Source organism: Macaca fascicularis, chromosome 3 (genome assembly GCF_037993035.2).
Source record: "Macaca fascicularis isolate 582-1 chromosome 3, T2T-MFA8v1.1".
In the NCBI taxonomy this organism is placed as follows: Eukaryota; Metazoa; Chordata; class Mammalia; order Primates; family Cercopithecidae; genus Macaca; species Macaca fascicularis.
The window spans coordinates 21,286,537-21,307,065 of NC_088377.1; the positions used below are offsets into that span (position 1 = coordinate 21,286,537).

Consider the following 20,529-nt stretch of genomic DNA (forward strand, 5'->3'; position numbering starts at 1 on the left):
CAACAGTAAAGGAATTTTTTAAGGATGTAAAATCATAGGAACATGAGTACAAAGTGACAGGCATGGATGAGAGATTTAATCTAATGTTTTGAAGACAATAAACAGAGTGGTAATCGATTTGGCAGAGGTGGGGAAACTATGACCTAAAATGTTTGCCAAGGAGGATACCAGTAAGAAGTGAGAGAATTCCTGCTCGCAGAACCCTGTTCACCGGTTCAAGTCATGGTGGTTCTGAGTAGCAAGAGAGGCTTAAAGCTGAAAATGAGGAGACTGATTTAAAGTAGATGGTGTGGTTAGAACCTTCAGGGTCTTTCATTTGGGGTGCCAGTTAAATGGGCGTACCCCACACATGTGGACACCGGGAAAACATTTATTAATATACGGGGAGAGACATGAAATGAACAGACACCGAGAGAACAATTCTCAGTAATAAAACCCTATAAACTGAAGAGTGAGACCGTCTCTACGTCTTCTCTGCTCCACTTCCTTTTCCAGTTCCAGAACGCAGTATTCACATACACACCGATCCCAAATGCTCACCCCATCTTCTGCTGACAGGTATCTGCAAAAAGATCTATAAATACTGATACGTTTGAAAAGAACTCCTTTGTCTTTTTTTTGAGACCATCTTGCTTTGCCACCCAGGCTGGCATACAGTGGTGCCGTCACAGCTCTCTATAGCTTCAGACTCCAGCGCTCAAGCAATTCTCCCAACTGAGCCTCCCAGGATATTGGTGTATGCCACTACACCCAGCTCTTTTTTTTTTTTTTTTTTTTTTTTTGTGGAGACAGTCTGGCTATATAGCCCAGGCTGGTCTCAAACTCTTGGCCTCAAGAAACCCTCCTACCTCAGCCTCTCAATGTGCTGGGATTACAGGCATGAGCCACCACACCTGGCCTGAAATTCTTTTAATGAAAGAGTCAATGCCTCATTTTATCAGCATATAGTTATCAAATCCTTCAGAACTTCACATTAATTAGCTTTAAAGTTATTTACTCTTATTTTTTTTTTCGAGATGGAGTCTCACTGTGTTGCCCAGGCTAGAGTGCAGTGGTGCAATTTCAGCTCACTGCAACCTCTGCCTCCCAGGTTCAAGAGATTCTCATGCCTCAGCCTCCCAAGTAGCTGGGATTACAGGCATGCGCCACCACGCCCAGCTAATTTTTATATTTTGAGTAGAAACAGGGTTTCACCATGTTGGCCAGGCTGGTCTCAAACTCCTGGCCTCAAGTGACCCACCCGCCTCAGCCTCCCAAAGTGCTGGGATTACAGGCGTGAACCACCACACCCGGCCTGAAGTGATTAATTCTTAAATGTGAAAAGATGGGCAAAAATAATTAGATATTTGAGAGAGGTTAAAAACACCACAAACAAAAACCACAAGAAAAGCAGAATCCACAAGAAACAGAAATACTGCAGTAAAGCTTTTTAAAAGTTAAAACTATAATCAATATACTCAAAGAAGTAGGAGAAAACATGACATTGGCAATATAAGATCAGAATGCTACAGAAAGGCACAAACAAAAACGAAGAGCCCTTGTAAATTACAAATCAGATAGGTTATATTATAAAGACAAGAAAATCTGGAAGAAAGTAGTGCAGATAGGAAAGACGAAAAATAAACAAGAAAAAAGATGCAGCAGATCAACTCAAGAGATTCAACAGGAGTTCCGAAAAAAGAACACAGAAGTATTTATCAAAAGAATGCAGTAAGAACATCCAGAACTAAAGGTGACAATTATCAAGATCAGGGCTGTCCAACAGAAATATAATGCAGACCATTATGTAATTTTTAATTTTCTAATAGTTACATTTAAAAAGTTGGTGAAATACATCTTTTTTTTCCCATTAAACTCACTATTTATTTATTTATTTATTTTTATTATACTTTAAATTCTAGGGTACATGTGCATAACGTGCAGGTTTGTTACATATGTATACTTGTGCCATGTTGGCGTGCTGCACCCATCAACTCGTCAGCAATAATGAATTTATTTTAACTTAATGTTCTAAATGTTATTTCAACCAGTAATCAATATAAAAAATTTTAAAAGATTTTACATTCTTTCTTTTAATGGGTATTTTACATTCATAACACATCTTAATTTTGACCAGGGACACTTCAAGTGCTCACACGTGATGAGTGGCTACAGTCCTGGGCAGTAGAGGGACAGACTGAAATTCTACACTAGCTGTCTGGTTCCGTAGCTCTCTTTCAGTTCCATGGGTAAGCTCTATCATTTATTGTGTATCTTTTAGGTTTGGTTTAAAGAAAGAAAAAAATGTCTTAGGGAAAACAGCAGTTCTATAACACAGCCTTTCTGTCATCAGCACTGCTCCCCAGGTACAACCTTGTCTCTAAAAATAAAAAATAAAAAAAGGACAAAAAACCCGACAATACTGTTTCATTTACAAATACACTGAGGTCCCCACCAACTCTTGGATGATCAATAGTATTTATTTGTTACCCCAGCATTCTTCCTCATCCGCCCCCACTTCTAAGATGTCTATTTCTTATAATACTGTTTTGTCTCACTAACTCTAGTTACTTTTGTCTAAATTTAAGAATGATCCTCTGATCATCACATTTAAGAGATATAGTGAGCATTCTTTGACTTTCTCGGCAGCATCTGAGAGTCTTGACCATCCAAACTCTCCCCTCAATTTCAGTGACACTATACATATAAGTTATTTCTTTCTGTCTCTTCAGTTATTTCTTGTCTCCCTTTTCTCCAACCCTAAATGTTTATAGGGTCTAGGATATATGCTTTAGTTGTGTGTTCTTTTCCATTCCTTGCTCTCCATCAGGGACTACGTAGACTTTTATAGCTTCAAATACAAATTCAATGTGAATGAGTCTCATATAACATCTTTGTCTCCAGCCCAAATCTTATATAACTGAAACCATTTTCTGGCTACCTGCAGCTGAATATAAACTTTCACCTCAAAATCAAGTGCTATCCACCTTCTCTTGAAAAAAGCATTTCCTATACCAGACTTCTCTACTTCCCCAACTGGGCTATTGAAGGCATGCTCTTTCTAGTGCACCATCTTAATTAAGCCCAGCATTTAACATGGTGCCTGGCATATAGTAGTGTTCACTAAACATGCAATGATGATGGAACCAATTTTTATCAAGATTATTACTGTTTTAGTCACCAAGATGAAGCTTGAGAAGTTAGATCAATACTTGTATCTTCTCTCTCTACTCTCATAAAATCTGTCAATCTGCTCAGTCCTATTACCGTTTTCATCTACTTTTTCCTTTCTACTCCCAAAGAAATCACCTATCATCTAGCCACAATTATAATATGCTCCTCTTTTCCCTTCACTCAGTCTCTACCTGTTCCAACTGACACCATATACCACCACCATATTCATTTTCCAATTATTTTCATCAATCAAAACAGTTCTGTAATGCTACAGAGTAACTCCTTAACCACTCAATTTTCTCACTACTCACGCATACCCCCAGGTCTAAGCTTTGCACATAACACTTCCTGTCTTAAATGTCTTTCTCTGCCCAATAGTATCTTATTTATAATAAACCTTATTTATAATAAACCCTTTTCACCTTTCCCACAGGGCAACTAGGATCCCTTGGAGATTCCAATAGCATGCTGCTTCTATAAGAGTTACTGACAGTTTAAAAACATGTTACCTTTTACAGCAATTATCACTTTTCATCTATCTTCTCTCTCTTCAACTACACTCTCAACACCCTAAGAGCAGAAATTTTTTAGACTTCTTTGTACTGCCGGCACGCAGGACTGAATTTGTCCACCATATGAGCTTAAATGTATATTACAATTAAAAAAGAGAGATAAGAAAATCAACATTCATTCTAATAACTCTACATGTAAAATAGATTATAACTTACCCTAGTGTCTTCTATGTCAAGCTTAATTCCTACTGTTCTACCCAATATAGAATTACGTATTTCATTACCATAGGGTATCCCAAGGCGTTCTTGTTCTTTCCTATAGCCTTCCAGTGCAGCAGCCCATCTTGTCACTTGTTCTGAAGTTTCATCTGAAATGGTTGTGATGTGTTTTGTGCCATCAAGAGTTATCACTTGAGCTTCTTCAACAAGATGTGCTTCTGATTCAGCATGGTGGGCATCTGGATCAATAACAACCTCAACAGTGTCCGCAGGTTTAACAATTTCAAGGATGTTTAACTTTGGTTCAATTCCTTAACAGTGGATAAAAAAAATTATGAATCTAAATGAAAACACAGAAGTCACCAAAACATAATTTAGGGTATATGTTCCAAAATGGTAGAGAAAAACTACATCAAATAAAGCAAATGTAGTAAAAGTTAACATTTGGGGAATCTGGGTGAAGAATATTTAAGAATTCTTCTACTAGTCTTGCAACTTTTCTATAAGTTTAAAATAATTTTATAAAACATAAGACACACACAAACCCTACCTATAAACATCATTAGAAAAAAAGTACCTGTTCATACCACAATAAAATAAATAAAAATAAAAATTACCAATATGAAACAAAATAAAAATTAGACTATGCAGAGTAGAAACAAGCAGCTACCTATCCTTGGAATTTCAAAAAATCCTTCTAAACAAATTAAAATTATTTACTGACTCAGTTTTTCTTTTTAAAGGACAAAGTAGATGTGTTAAAAACGATGCCAAATTTGCTAAATTAAATTTACCATTAAATTCTAATTTTCATTTTAAATTAGATGAAGAAAAACCCAAATCCTGAATATTTTAAGCTCCTAGTATAAAGGTGTTAAGAATTGTAATTCCTATGGAAAAGATAAAGATAAATAGTTTATTAATACAAAGGCTCCTCAACTATCCAGAATCAAAACACTGAAACCTGTTTCAGAAATTATAATTAAGAAATTATGCCATAAAAGCAGTTATTTCAGTATGTGTGCAGTACTCTCTATAAGACATACTATTATTTATCTGTTCAAAATGGAATTAGCCCTCTATGAAATAACCTCAGACTAAAATGACAGCTCTAAGACACTATCATATTATATAACTGCTTCTGTTCCTTACTGAATCTATTACAATCTATATCAAAATTCAATCAAAGTACAGTTTAAAGAAAAAGCACAACTCAACTTTGATCTTCTGTGAAAACCAGTATTGCAAGAAACTACTACTATCATTCTCAGGTGGTATAAACAGAATCACTTCTCAAATACACATGATAAAAATAATCAGAATCAAAAGTATTTTTTCTTAAAATCTATTTCCTAATCCTTCATCTAAATTTCACACGTTTATGGCTTTAAGTAAACTCTTCCTTTTTTTTTTTTTTTTTTTTTTTTTGAGACGGAGTCTGGCTCTGTCACCCAGGCTGGAGTGCAGTGGCGCAATCTCGGCTCACTGCAAGCTCCGCCTCCCGGGTTTATGCCATTCTCCTGCCTCAGCCTCCCGAGTAGCTGGGACTACAGGCGCCCGCCACCTCGCCCGGCTAGTTTTTTGTATTTTTTAGTAGAGACGGGGTTTCACCGTGTTAGCCAGGATGGTCTCGATCTCCTGACCTCGTGATCCGCCCGTCTCGGCCTCCCAAAGTGCTGGGATTACAGGCTTGAGCCACCGCGCCCGGCCAAGTAAACTCTTCTTAAACACACTTGCATCAATAGGTCACTAGGCTTTTGAAGATAAAAACTACTAATTTATTTCCTGTTCCCAATAATCAATCCTGAGGAAATTAAGGATCAGAAGTATGTACCTACCATTTACAGAGTCTGAAGAAAAACGTGGTTTGTGAAACGTTAATTGTGAACAATATATGTTAGAGATGACATTATTCTAAATTTTAAAAAGCTAAAATTCAACCTACCAAAAATAGTTTCCTAATTTTCTTTTCTAACTTGGGTATTTATACAAGTTTAGTAAAATACTGTAATGAATAAGGCTGACTGGATGATTCTATTACAAATTCTTCTCTCTATGCTAAACTGTACAGACTGGATTTCCTTGCAGCTAGGGTTCCAGGTGTGATTTAGGCTTTAGAATCACTGGTATAAGCCTTCTATTTGGAAATGAGCTGAGGGGGCAAGCAGGCAGATCAGGGGTCCCCAAAACCCAGGCCACAGACCACACAACAGGAGATGACTGGCAGGCGAGTGAATGAAGCTTCATCTGTATTTACAGCTGCTCCCTATCGCTCACATTACCGCTTGAGCTCCACTTCTTGTCAGATCACTGGCAGCATTAGATTCTCACAGCAGCGCAAACCCTATTGTGAGCTGCACATGTGAAGTATCTAGGTTGCATGCTCCTTATGAGAATTTAACGCCTGACACTCTGTCACCGTCTCCCATCACCTCCAGAGGAAACTGTCTAGTTGCAGGGAAACAAGCTCAAGGCTCCCACTGATTCTACATCATGGTGAGTTGTATAATTGTATCATTATATACTACAATGTAGTAATAATAGACACAAAGCACACGATAAATGTAATGCACTTGAATTCCCCTGCCCCAATCCACGGAAAAATTGTCTTCTGTGAAACTGGTCCCTGGTGCCAAAAAAGGTTGGGGACCATTGAGGCATATGCCATCTATTTTGTTTATTGATTGACTGACTGACTGAGACAGAGTTTTGTTCTTGTTGCCCAGGAGGGAGTGTAGTGACACAATCTCTGCTCACTGCAACCTCCACTTCCTAGGTTCAAGTGATTTTCCTGTCTTAGCCTCCCAAATAGCTAGGATTATAGGCACGTGCCACCATGCCCAGCTTATTTTGTATTTTTAGTAGAGATGGGGTTTCACCACATTGGCCAGGCTGTTCTCAAACTCCTGCCCTCAAATGATCCACCCACCTTGGCCTCCCAAAGTGGTAGGATTACAGGTGTGCACCCCCGCAGCCAGCAGACATCCTATTTTTTTTACTAGTGTGGATCACTGTAAAGGCAACATGGTTTAAGTGACAGCCACCATGGTAGCTTCCAGGTGTTGTATTTTCCAGATCATGGCAGGGCAGCAGCTTCCTTAGCAGTCCAGCTCTGCAGTGTGGCTGAGGTACTCTTAGGAAGTCAGCTGGAACCTGCTGACTTCCAACACGCTCTGTGAATCTGCTATTTACTACCATATCATATATCCTTTTAGGATTAAACTAGATAGAATGTGGTACACTCTCTGTTTCACCCTGTCAAATACAACTACGAAACCCAAAGCAGGAATATTTGGCTGTCATATCAAGTAATTCAGACAACCATCTAAAACACTTATAAATTATATCAGAAAAACATGAGCTAAAATTTTAAATAACTATCATGAAAAGTAACTTACCTTGGTAAGAAATTACCTGTACACTAAGCTGTACAGTTCCATCTGTTTTTACTCCTTGGTCAAATAAACTTCGTTCTGGATCCAGCTAACCATGGATAAAATGAGTAAGATTATTTTAGTGCAATCATTAGATTAAGTCCCTTGCCTTTGGTTTAGAATAAATGGATGTACCAAAAAGAACTTAATTACTGAACATACTAATTAAATTATAAGAACACATTATCTAGCTTGTCATATTTAATTCTTTGCCAAAATTTAAAATATTTTCACTACTGAGGAAGTAATTCAGGACAGCATACCACCAAATTTGTCATGTCAGTTTTCTCTATCTCTGGAGTCTAGTTTGGGATTTTAAATAATTCCAAAAGTCAATTATTCATTTTGAAATGTATTTAAAGTACACTATACCTGTCATGAATAAGAGTGTTTAATTAGTGGTGATAATTTATCTAAATATATTAACATATTCTTGCCATATCTGCCTTGTAACAAGCGCTACATATTGAAGATAAGGGTTTACTCTAAATCTGTCATCATAAAGTTAATAAAATTAAAGCACTTATGACCTTACTACCTAACCTAGCTATAAATATCTTGAATCCTAATTCTGTATCATTTCAGTATTAGTGTTTTTTCCTTCATATATCATTAAAATGAATGTATTTCACACGATGGCAAATTGATGTTAATTCTGACTTCCAGACACTTTCTGTAATCAGTTTATAGACAGGCTTCCGTTATAATCATCTCGCATAATTTATAACTGTGTCTGCATGTCATATAGCTGCAGGTCTACTCTCAATCCCAATAATTAACCTGATGGTGTTGTCATGGCACAAACATATGACAAATGACTATGAATCTAACTTGAACAGGGGATAAAACAAACTGTGTAGGGCTGGGCGTGGTGGCTCACACTTGTAATCCCAGCACTTTGGGAGTCCAAGGCAGGTGGATCACCTGAGGTCTGAAGTTCAAGACCAGCCTGGGCAACATGGTAAAACCCTGTCTATACACAAATACAAAAATTAGCCAGGAGTGGTGGCGCACGCCTGTAATCCCAGCTACTTGGGAGGCTGAAGCATGAGAATCGCTTGGACACGGGAGGTGGAGGTTGCAGTGAGTGCCACTGCACTCTGCCTGGGCGATAGAGCGAGACTCCATCTCAAAAAAAAAAAAAAAAAAAAAAGACTGTGTCATCTTGTAGACAGATTAAATATGACAGTTACATCCATTAATATACATTTCATTAAAAATTGTCTTAAGGTCAAGTTTTTTCTCCTTGTCTGGTGGACGCTGGTATTATCCACTAGAAGCTATGGCAAATGTAACTCTGAAAGTATAAGCGCTCAGGTACTGAACATATTAGCAAGTTCACTAAAAGCCAGAATAAGGACAAAACTCAAGCCTGGTATTTGATCTTGTGTTAACATTCTTCAAAAAAGTGCAACTTAGCCATTGTTCCCTCAGCTTTCAAGTCAGCCCACATCTGAAAATATAAGAGCATTACCATAAGCAGCAAGACTTCTGATTCAAATGTATGTTTGCATTGACATGAAGAACAGAAGTGGTGGTCCTCATATCCTTTTTAAGGAGGAAAGGGGGACAAGGAGTAACGTAAAATGCCCTTAGATCCAAAGCTAGCCCTGAATTCTACGACAATATGAATTATAAATATTACCATTTATCCAACTAATATTTACTGAGAATCTGGAAGAGTATGGGTAATCTGCAGGCCATACTTTCATTTTGGATAGGTCAAGTATTAAAAAGAAAGCAATAAATGTTACAGCTGAAAGACAACTAAGAGATTAAGTCCAGATTCCCCTTTACTTTACATATGAGCAAACCAGGCAAAGTCCAGTGACACTGAGTTATATTCACTATAAACCTTTAAAAAAGTTTTTTGTTTTTTTGCCTCAAACAAGTGAAGAGAGTTCTGGAATCACAGAGGTCTGGGTTCAAATTCCAGTATACCCCTTTGTAGCCACACACTGGGCACATTATTTAACCTCTTTAAATCTGTTTCTACATCTGCAGAATGTGACTAGTAATATGCTGATTTCAAAGACTGATGTGAAGATTACATGAGCGAATTAGAGTGTTTTGGAAGTATTTTTTTCACTCAATGCACCTTGCCCACATAGCTCAAGTTCACCAGTTTTTAATAGCTACCTCAAATTCTATTCTATGGAACTAACATATCAAATCTCATTTTTGGAACATTTGAGGTGTTTTCAGTTTTTGCAAAGCCATGAACATCTTCATGCATATACCTTTACCCACCCAGGTGAGCATTTCTGTAGGAATAATTTGCTGAAGTGGAACTGTTAGCTATTTCACATTTAACATTAACAGATATTCAATGGGAAGTAGTCTTCCAAAAAGACTAAGTTAATTCATCCTGTCATTAAGAGAAAAATACTTTAAATCCTAAAATTGTAACATTACTAGACCTTCCCACATTCCCTAGTTTTGGAGCACTCTATCATCCCTACCCACCACCAATTACTAGATTTATATTGAAATGAAAAGATTAAAGTATGGTTAAAAGGCAAATAAAATGCACAAATTTTGTTAAAACATTTCAACTTACTGTACAACAGTATTTTATTAAAAATAGTAGCAGCATATGATGATTTGAATTTTTAAAAAACTAACACAAAAGTTCTGTAATATAAGGAATACCCATATCACAAGGCAGGCAGGGGAAAGAGTAAAGAACGATCCAAAAGATGACACAATATACATTAATCTAAGTTATAAACATATATATTTTATAAACATATATTTATAAACATATATATTTTTATATAATATATAAATATGTAAAATTTTATATATAATTAATACATAATATAAAATCTTATATATAAAAATATAAAAATATTTATATATAAACATTTATATATATATAATGTATAAATACATATATAAATAAATAAAAATAGTATAAAACTCAGCCAGGTGCGCTGGCTCACACCTATAATCCCAGCACTTTGGGAGGCCAAGGCAGACGGATCACTTGAGGTCAGGAGTTCAAGACCAGCCTGGCCAACATGGCAAAACCCCCTGTCTACTAAAAATACAAAAATTAGCCAGGTGTGGAGGCATTGGCCTGTAGTCCCAGCTACTCGGGAGGCTGAGGCAGGAGAATGGTATGAACCTGGGAGGTGGAGGTTGCAGTGACCTGAAATCGCACCAGTGCACTAAAGCCTGGGTGACAGAATGAGGCTCCATTTCAAAAAAAAGAAAAAAGAAAAAGTATAAAACTCTAGTATGTATTTAATCATATGTTTAAGAAAGGTCATGGAAAACTGTATGGGCAATTCTATTTTTTTTTTATACATAAAAGTACTATACTTTTATACATAAAAGTACTATCTATCTTGAAAACATACTGCAAAATATGACTCGGAATATGTTTCAGACATAACATATTATAATACTACCATGAGTAAATCCTTTTACAATAAATTCCAGGACCTATCAGTTAACATTTAAATTCTTATCCAAAACCTACTGTCAGAGAAAATAAAGGTAAAAGGGAAATGTGGAAATCATTTAGTTAAATGATACATTTGAGAAGTTAGAAGCTGGCTAGAAATATACTTCAGTTTCAAAAGTCAATGTGCTCCCTACTATTACTACTTATATTTAAGCTTTGATTCTTATTTATTTAAACTTCTCATTTTATATTTGTGAAAAGTAAAAAACAAATGTTTCATTTGTTTTAGTACTAAATTTTTAAAATATAATTTTAAATGGAGAAAATTTTGCTTGAAAACCTTATTTCTAAACACTTAAATTTTACAGTAATACCAATCAAATCTTACAGAGATAAAGTCTAAAGCTATAAAGAAAAGGCTAACAAAAAAATATTCCTATGCAGACTAAAATGTTGCAATACAAATTTACAAAAATAAAAATTACCTGGATATCTTGCAGGCAAATTTCATGAGCATCCAAAGAACACTGTAGTCTTGGTTCTAGCAGTTTCTTTAAATTGCCTATTGGTTCATTGATGTCTATGGCCTGGCTTACACATTCAGCTGGCGCGTAGGTTTGTTCTACAATGCTAAATGTTAAAGATGTAAGTGCTAACAGTTACATTTTTTAGCCTGGATTTCAAAGTAACAATATGCTAAAAACATAATCCCAAACTAAAACACATTTCTGGTCTTTGAAAAGTCATTTCTACATAGATGCTGTGGTAGGCTCACCCCCAACTAGTATTGCCAAAATGAACACTGAATTTCATAAAGAAATGCTAGCTTGAAATTTAAAGCATCCTTGTAAATATGCCTGATTATGTATGTACATACATATGTGTGTATGTGTACACATATAAATATTGCACATACATTATGTTTGCATTTGCATTATATTTTCAAGTTATTTTGAAGAATTTTAGACCCAGAAAGGAAGACACATTGTCTCCTCAAAATCTGTATGCCATCTCTACTAGTCAATTTCCCTTCCCCACATAAATAAAAATATAAAGATATAAAAATAGAATAAATTAAATAAAAGACTTTCCCTTTAATTTAATATGAACACAACTGGTTGTAATCAGGACAGCTCCATGTTCAAAAAAGTTTATATTCTTCCTAAAAACTGTCTTAGTGCTCTTTCATATTATTTCACACTTTGAATTCAAAAGGGTTAAAATCTTTGGTAAGTAATCCTATATATCTCTTACAAATCCTTATATAGGACCAAATAGAAGACAAACACTAAGTAATATTTGCTGAATTGGTGAATGTGGAATTCAATTAAGTATTCCAACATGTTTAATTTAAACATGATTTAAATCTCATTTGTGATTGTCAAAAACAGTATGCATTAAAAAATCTGTTGAGTCTTCACATAAATTACAAGTAAAATGAGACACATACACGATAGTCAATGAATGTATATAACTTAAAATTTTTTCTAAAACATTTATTTATATTTTAATTTTAGAGACAGTCTCCCTATGTTCACACCAGGCCAGCCCCAAACTCCTGAGCTAAAGTGATCTTCCTGCCTCAGCCACCCAAGTCGCTGGGACTACAGGTGTGTGCCATTGCACCTGACTTAAAACATTTAAAATTTATAAAATAGACCCCTCATGATTAAAAACAAGCTTATTTAAAAATACTAGTATACTATTGTTATTTTTTAAGGTTAAAAAAAAAAAAAATCTTAAGTAAGCCTTTTTACCAAAGTCTTCAGCTATAGCCATGGTAGGTTGCTGGTTTTTTTTTTTTTTTTTTGAGATGGAGTCTTGCTCTGTCGCCCGGCTGAGGTGCAGTGGCACAATCTCGGCTCACTACAACCTCCACCTCCTGGGTTCAAGCAATTCTCCTGCCTCAGCCTCCCGAGTAGCTGGGACCATAAGCATGTGTCACCATGCTCAGCTAATTTTTGTATTTTTAGTAGAGATGGGGTTTCATCATGTTGGCCAGGATGGTCTCGATCTCTTGACCTCGTGATCCACCTGCCTTGGCGTCCCAAAGTGCTGGGATTACAGGCATGAGCCACTGTGCCAGGCCAGCTTTTTCTTTTTTTGTAACAATTATTCTTGAGATTCAGATGTCACTTTAAAACAAATTTTTAAAGAACTATTTTATACTAGCTGAACATTAAACATTTTTCTAAAGTTTTTATTACTATCATTAAAACCTTGGAAGACTTCATACAAATATCTAAAGTACCAATTTCTCTTAAAAAAAAAAAGTAGATGATCTCAAAAAACTGGACCTAAATTCCTGTACAGCAAAAATCTACATTAGGTAAATGTCAATTACTGCCTCCTTCACATAGGTCATACATATTAATTACCGATCTGTCGCCTAACCTAGACTATCCACAAAAGGTCGGATAGTATATACTTCAGACTTTGTGGACCATCTGTGTGCATGCTTGTATAAACACAAATATACGCATGCTAGGCTCAAAGAGGGCTCCTAATGATTCTTAAATGCATGCCCTTTCAAAGTTCCGCCCCACACTGTACCAGGGTTGGACTGTGCGACCAGAAGACTAAGATAAAGTGGTATGTCACTTCTTAGATTACTTAAAGACACTGGGGCTTTCTACCTTGCCATTCTATGTCTCTCAGACCATTTGCTTTAAGGGAAGCCAGCTGCCATCCCATGAGCAGCCCTAGAGACAGTCATGTGATGAGGAACTGCGGTATCCTGCTAAGAGTCTCAAGCATGACTTTGGATGCAGACACCCGAGCCCTAGTGTCCAGTCTTTAGGAGACTGCAGCCCGGGCTGACAGCTTCATTGCAGACTCATGAAATACCCCCGAGGCAAACCACCCAGGTAAGTTGCTCCCAGGTTCCTCCGAGAAACAATGTGCAATAAAAAATATTGGGCTTTTTTTTTTTTTTTTGAGACAGCATCTTGTCCTGTCACTAAAGCTGGAATGCGGTGGCACAATCATGGCTCACTGCAGCCTTAAACTCCTGGGCTCCAGCAATCCTCCCACCTCAGCCTCCAGAGTAGCTGGGACTTAGGCACATGTCACCAGGCCAGGCTAAATTTTTTTTTGCATGTTTTATAGAGACAGGGTTTTGCCATGCTGCCCAGGCTCGTCTTGAACTCCTGGGCTCAAGTGATCTGTCCACCTCAGCCTCCCAAAGTGCTGGGATTATAGGCATGAGCCACTGCATCTGGCCGAATGTTGGGCATTTTTTGTTTCTGAATTTTGGGGTAATTTGTTACACAAATATCTATACATGAAATTCCACAGAAGCATGCATTCCCTCTTTCTTATGCTGGAAAAACTGGGATAAACAAGTTGAAAAGCTCTATTAAAAATTTAAAGTTTTAAATCTCAACTGTACTCTCAACACTCAGTATCCTCCTTAACCTTAATTATCTTGTTCAGTTGCACTGCAGAGATTTCTAAACCTGTTACTCCACGGAGATTCTCTATTACTTTTCAGTCCCTTTTACTGTCAGTTTATTATCTCCCCTCCTACTCCACAGAGTAAAATAGGGATCACTAACTACTACTTTCCTCAATCTTCTTGTTGACGCCCAAATGTCTATTTCTACTCATGTTCTCTCCTTGGATTCTGAACTCACTACTACTGTCCTCCTTTCAAATAAGTATGATTCCATTATTATTCCAAGAATTAACACTTTTCACTACACTTTATGCTTAGTACTGGTCACGTAATTACTCATATACCTGTATGTCTCCTCAAATACAATGTGGCCTTTATAAGGGCAGATTAGTATCTTATTTATTCACATATTCTTGTCAATTAGTTGTTTACAACAGTTACTCATAAATATCTGTTAAAATAGTTCAGGTTGAATTAAACTATTTCTGAAATTAAAGCAACCAGTGCTGAGGAAAAGAATAAAGAATTAAATGCCCCAAAGGAGAAAACTATTGAAATCAATTGCTTTTGATTTCATTCACCCTTTTACTATCATTAGTTTAAAACTGTCTTTCCCTCTCAGCTACAAGCACACTAAGTCAGAGGAAATAAAACAATACATTATCCCCTAAAATGCTGAGAACAGTTTTTAAAAAAAAAAAGGAAGTCCAAAAGAACTATGACTTGTTTCCTGGTTTTAATTAGGTATATCGGTATTTTGAAAAAAATGATAAAATTCAGAAACACCTACCTTTCTTCTGTGCACTCTGGTTTCTCTGTTCCATCAATCTCAATTTCTATCAGCTCCTCTGCTTCTCTTTTAGTCATGGCTGAAGTATTTCAAAGGATCGGTCCTGCAAGAGTGACTTTTTAAGATACTTTAAAATTATCTACATAAACAGAAACGACACACAAGAAGTAGAGACCCAATTCAAATAAAAGGCAAAGGGCAAGCAGAAGAGGAGGAAGTAGTCTTTACTCATAGAAGAAAATCAGCTGGGCGTGATGGCTCATGTCTCTAACCTCAGCACTTTGGGAGGCCAAGGCAGGCAGATTGCTTGAGCCCAGGAGTTTGAAATCAGCCTGGGTAACTTGGCGAAATCCTGTCTCTACTAAAAATACAAAAATTAGCAGGGCGTGGTGGCACGCACCTGTAGTCCCAGCTGTTAATACTTGGGAGGCTGAGATGGGAGGATCACCTGAGCCCAGGAGGCTGCGGCTGCAGTGAGCCATGATCGCACCACTGCACTCCAGCATGGGCGACAAAGTGAGACCCTGTTGGAAAAATAAAATAAAGAAAATCCACAAATGACATTTACAAATTAATTTTTTTAAAAACTGGTGTTTATCAACCTGACATGACAACTTCATCAATCTACTGGATTTACTGGGATATTTTTGGGACCAATCGCAATCAGTTAAGTTACCTCAAAATTAAGTTAAGGGTCTGTTAACTATATTAAAGCAACTCAGTCTCAATAAAAGATTCAAACCTGAAGCTTAACATGGAGATGAACTATGTTTATTCAGCTAAAAGTTGTACCTTAGTAGCATAATTTACTGCAAAGTATCACACTGATACAATGACATGCAAATTAATCAGCTAGGATTTGATACAAATGATGTCCCTTATAAATGCAATATTATAAAACAGCAAAACAAAGTAATAAAGTATAGATATGCATATTATTTCCCTGATTACACACAGTAGAAAATTTTTAATGATTTTTTTCAGATGTGGTTTTATTTTAAACAAACCACTACTTCAGTTTTTAATTATCCAATGTAAAATTTTTATCTATTGCTTAAAACCACTGATACAAAAACATTAGAATTTTAAAAATGCTAAGTAATGCACAAATAGCTATATACACATATATATTTCTTTGTGGACATTTCTGAGGTGTTACTACTGTTAAATACCAGGTTCTGTTATTAACTACCCCCTTGTAGGTCAATAAATTTGTCTTTGGACTCCATATGTAATTTCAGTCCACAGCACCTTCTGAGACGTTAAAGTGTATGGCACATCTAAAAAGAGGCGTACCTTTATAATGAATGCTCCACTAAATTTGGTATTCCGACATTTACAAAACAGTTGTGTTCCCACTCACAAGACTTGACGAAATGAAGAATTTAAATATTCATTTGTATTAATAACCATTACTCACTGAGCATCAGGCACTGCATTCAAATGTTTTGCATAGAGCAACCTTATTTTGAGCCCCATCTCATACAAACACTATTCAGAGGTGACGCTAAACCACCTGTGGCTCCATGTCACAGTTCTGGTGTATCAACCTAAGCAGGTATCATTCCAGATGCGGATGAACCATGGTTGTTCAAATATAGGTTCTGTATTGCGTATATCAGTACCACAGCCACCACCACCCCTTACCTGGAGTACTGCAACAATCTCCTAAAGGAGGTCCCTGTGTTCACTCTTGTCCCCCCCCCAGTCTATTCTCAGCCAATAAAACAGCCAAAGTGTGATCGTTTTTAAAACGCAGCTGGGCCAGATATGGTGCCTCATACCTGTAATCCCAACACTTTGGGAGATCGAGGAGAGAGGATGTTTGAACCCATGAGTTCAAGACCAGCCTGGGCAACATAAAAAGAACCTGTCTCCTATATTTTAAAATTAGCCAGGCATGGTGGTGTGCACCTGCAGTCCTAGCTATTCGGGAGGCTGAAGTGGGAAGATCGCTTGAGACCAAGAGTTGAGGCTGCAGTCAATGATGATCGCGCCACTGCACTCCCTCCTGGGCAACAGTGAGACCCTGGCTCTTAAAATAACTAAATAAAAGTAGAAGGTCCATAAAAGTAGAAGAGGAAATTGGAAGAGAGGGCCAGAGTGATTCAATGTGAAGACTTGCTGGTTAGCTGCGACTGGCTTTGAAGATGGAGGAAAGGAGCTATCAGCCAAGGCATGCAGGTAGCTCCTGAAAGCTAGACGAGGAACAGATTCTCCTTGGAAGGCTTTAGAAAAACAGGACTGGCAACACCTCATTTTAGCCCAGAGACCTACTTCATATTTGACTCCAAAACTGTAAGATAATAAACTGGTGGTGTTTTTAAGCCACTAAATTTGCATACTTTGTCACACTCACATTAACAAACTGTCTCCCTTTCCACTTTCGAAAGGGCTATAACTCTCCTCAGTTCTCAATATCTCCAACTCTGGGGTAGCTGGTTTTTTGACAAATAGCTAGCATCCAAATCTAGACTGCCTGATACAAAATGATCTAATTTTTCCCACATAATTAACGTTGCTCTCAGGCTTGTCCTTAAAGGACAAACAATAAAAGGGTAAGGTTCTCCAATGGGCTGGACGCATGCACATGGAGCAGACTGCGCAGGCTCCGTTCACACGCCTATCTGGCAGACTGCACAGGTTCCAGCAGGCTTCTTTTAGGGATGATGAAAAAATGAAGACCCTCTGGTTTTCTTTTTTCTTGCTGATGCTGGCCTAATAAGCCTTCCCTTTCTCCAATAAAGCCTATTCCTCAACTGGTGCTATGTGTAAAATTGTGGAATTCAACCTGAGTGCTAAAGAAAACAGGTGGAAAACCAGTAGGGATCTACCTTGAAGGACAACATAAGCTTCACAGGGCAGGAATATGTGTTCACAGATATATACAAAGTACTCTGAAGAGTGGTACTGTGTGGTACACACAGGTGTAGATATTCAGCAGGCACTCCACCAATATGTGTTGAATAAATGAATAAGAACTATTTCACACCATATAAAATGAACTACAGATGCCTTAAAGGATTAAACATAAAAGGCAAAACTATGAAACAGAAGAAAATGGTGGGGACATTTTTGTGGTCTCAGGATAGAAAAGGATTTCTTAAATAAAATTCCAAGAACATAACCGTAACGAGAAAAATCTGATTACATAAAAATCAAGATTTATGTTCCATAGACAGGCTACAGAATGGGAAGGTATTTCCAATACCCAAAAGTGACAATGGAATAGACACAATGGCCTGGAATTTGATAACCAAAAAAAGGGACAAATTAGAAAAGTAGCCAAAGCCTAGGAAAAGGATTTTCACATAAAGGGAAACCAAAATAACTCATGATACAAAAAAATGCCCAAACTCAAATCATTCAAAAGTTCAATTTAAAACAAGAAATTACCACTTTATACTGCGTGTGTGTGTGTTGGGGCACGGGGGAGGCGGCAAAGGTCAGAAAGTTAAATAACGAGAGCAGTTAGCAGGAACATAAGATTCCCGTGTCTCTGCAGCTGCGGTGCTCACAGGTGTAGACATTCTGCAGAAAAGTGTATCGAGCATACTTACACCTGCAACCCAGCAAGCTCATCCCTAACTCAGCGTTCCAGAAAAATTCTCCAATTGCTTAACAGGATTGACTGATAATGTTCAGGGCAGCTTTGTTGGTGACAGCTGGTGCCAATCCAAGTGTCTATGTTAAGAAAGTATTCATCAAAGAAAACACGGAGAAAGCATACACTATGGAATTTTAGTACTGATTAAAAGGAAATAACGTCCACACAAAATAAATTATAAAAAACTGTTGTTTACAGAAAACAGTGAGAATCAGGTTTGCAGCAGAATAGCACTTTAAAAAATCACTTATTTTCAGGGCTTATAAAGAGGTCCACTCCCATCTCCACAACCCATTTTTTAATGATTAGAAAACATAATTTTCTGGAAACTTTGGCAAAATAGAAAAAAAAGCATATGATGTAGCCAGAGGCTGAGAAGCGGCCCTAATGACTTGTCAACAGGGACACCTGGGGCTCCCCTAATATAAACACTAAAATAGGAAGTTGCTACAAAGAAATGTATCATATGATCTTTCAAAAAATTTATAGACCAATCCCTCGAAAGTGCCAAATAGAGAAAAAAACAAAACAAAAACTCATGCCCTTTTGGAGGGAAAAATATATACATATATATACACATATAAAAAACTCAGTTTCTTAAATGATCTTTCAAAAAATATTACTCAGTCTCTTAAATGATCTTTCTCTCCAGGTTCTCTATCTATGCTTAGTCTAGAGAAGCAAAACAGAGATTTGAGAAATAGTCCCAATCTTACATATCAGTTTTTGAGTGAGTCTTATCTCTTTTTCTGAAACCAATTCCCCAGGCTTCTACGTCAACACTTAGGAAAACTGAGAGAAAATTACTAGCAGTTTCTCCATCTAAGGGCTGCCCCCGCCAGAAATGCACAGAACAATTTCATATACTTTCACTGACACTCTGGTTCTGCTGGATTAAATCCAAGCTGGGGTTCGGAATGTTTCACAAGATGGGATACAAACTGAACTTGAATTTAACGAAAAATTCTGAGAACAGCTAGTGTCTTTTAAAATACAGACAGATGTAACATTCCCTTTTGAAATTACAGATAAATTTGAGAATTGTCCTTCATTGGAGTGCGTTATTAATTACAGAACTTAGAACATTTTTTCCCAATATATTATAAATATAAGTGGAGTGTGGGAGTACCTGCGAAATTTACTGCACATTTTCCTAAGTTATTAAATAAATGCTTTTCAGTGTCTGAGGAAATTAAAAGACATTTTTATTTCAAAAATAAAGGTAGCAGTGAAGAAAAAGCAAAGCATGCACATCTATTTAATATGAAGACAAAGTACATACAGTGAAAGATTAACAGTTGGGACCCCCAGGTGAAGGGTATATGGGTGTTCACTGTATGATTTTTTCCCCCAATTTTTCCATAGGTTTGGAGTTTTATATATAAAGAGTTGAGGGAAGGCTAAAGTCAACAGTTTTAACTTACTACTCGGTCTGATGACTTACTTCAACCTAACATCTAGCTCACGATTTAATTACTGCATTACCATACATGCCTCATGACAGATGCTCTTGTATACACAATTCAGGTAAAACTGACTTAAGTCCACCCAGCGTCACTGTCTGTCTAAAAATAAAGCAGCTTGGAAAGCCTGGAGGGAACCCTGAGAGACAGGCTGGCCCCTCAAGCAATTGCTGAAGAGTTGAGCGGTTTCTTCTGAAGTTCAAGATAACACTACCTAGGAATGTTATCACCGCCTCGTTCTACAATTCGCTCAAGTGAATCCTGCTAAATCTTTGCTCCTCTCACGAGTCAGCTCTACTGCTATTAGTGGAAACTATTTATGAAGTGAACTTTATGTCTACATTTCTAATAATCTTGCAGTGCAATATTAGGCACTGACCTCTCGGTCGCTAACCCGATCAAACTGGGGTCCCTAAATCCAAACACGCACACACAGCGTGTCTTCTAGCACACAAAAAACTTTAAAAGTAGACAACCCATTGTTATCTCCTTGGTTTACTTCCTCGCTTAAAAACAAACACAAAAAAACCCAAACCCAGATG

The 20,529-nt window shown here is 37.1% G+C and overlaps 1 protein-coding gene across 5 annotated transcripts in view; it reads right to left on the reverse strand.

Moving 5' to 3' along the window:
• The window catches only part of GABPA (GA binding protein transcription factor subunit alpha), a 37,841-nt gene that overhangs the window by 16,205 nt on the left and 1,107 nt on the right, over positions 1-20,529 (reverse strand). For 2 of the 5 annotated variants that reach the window (XM_005548894.4, XM_015446943.4), the window contains exons 2-5: positions 14,918-15,020; positions 11,216-11,360; positions 7,283-7,367; positions 3,950-4,195 (exon numbers count right to left, since the gene is read on the reverse strand). In XM_005548894.4, the coding sequence (XP_005548951.2) occupies positions 3,950-4,195; positions 7,283-7,367; positions 11,216-11,360; positions 14,918-14,994 (553 nt within the window). In that variant the 5' untranslated portion in view covers positions 14,995-15,020. Of the gene's footprint in view, positions 1-3,949; positions 4,196-7,282; positions 7,368-11,215; positions 11,361-14,917; positions 15,021-15,317; positions 15,442-16,213; positions 17,407-20,529 lie in introns of those variants that run through there. The other 3 variants (XM_065541466.2, XM_065541467.2, XM_074034192.1) reach the window with 3 other exon arrangements.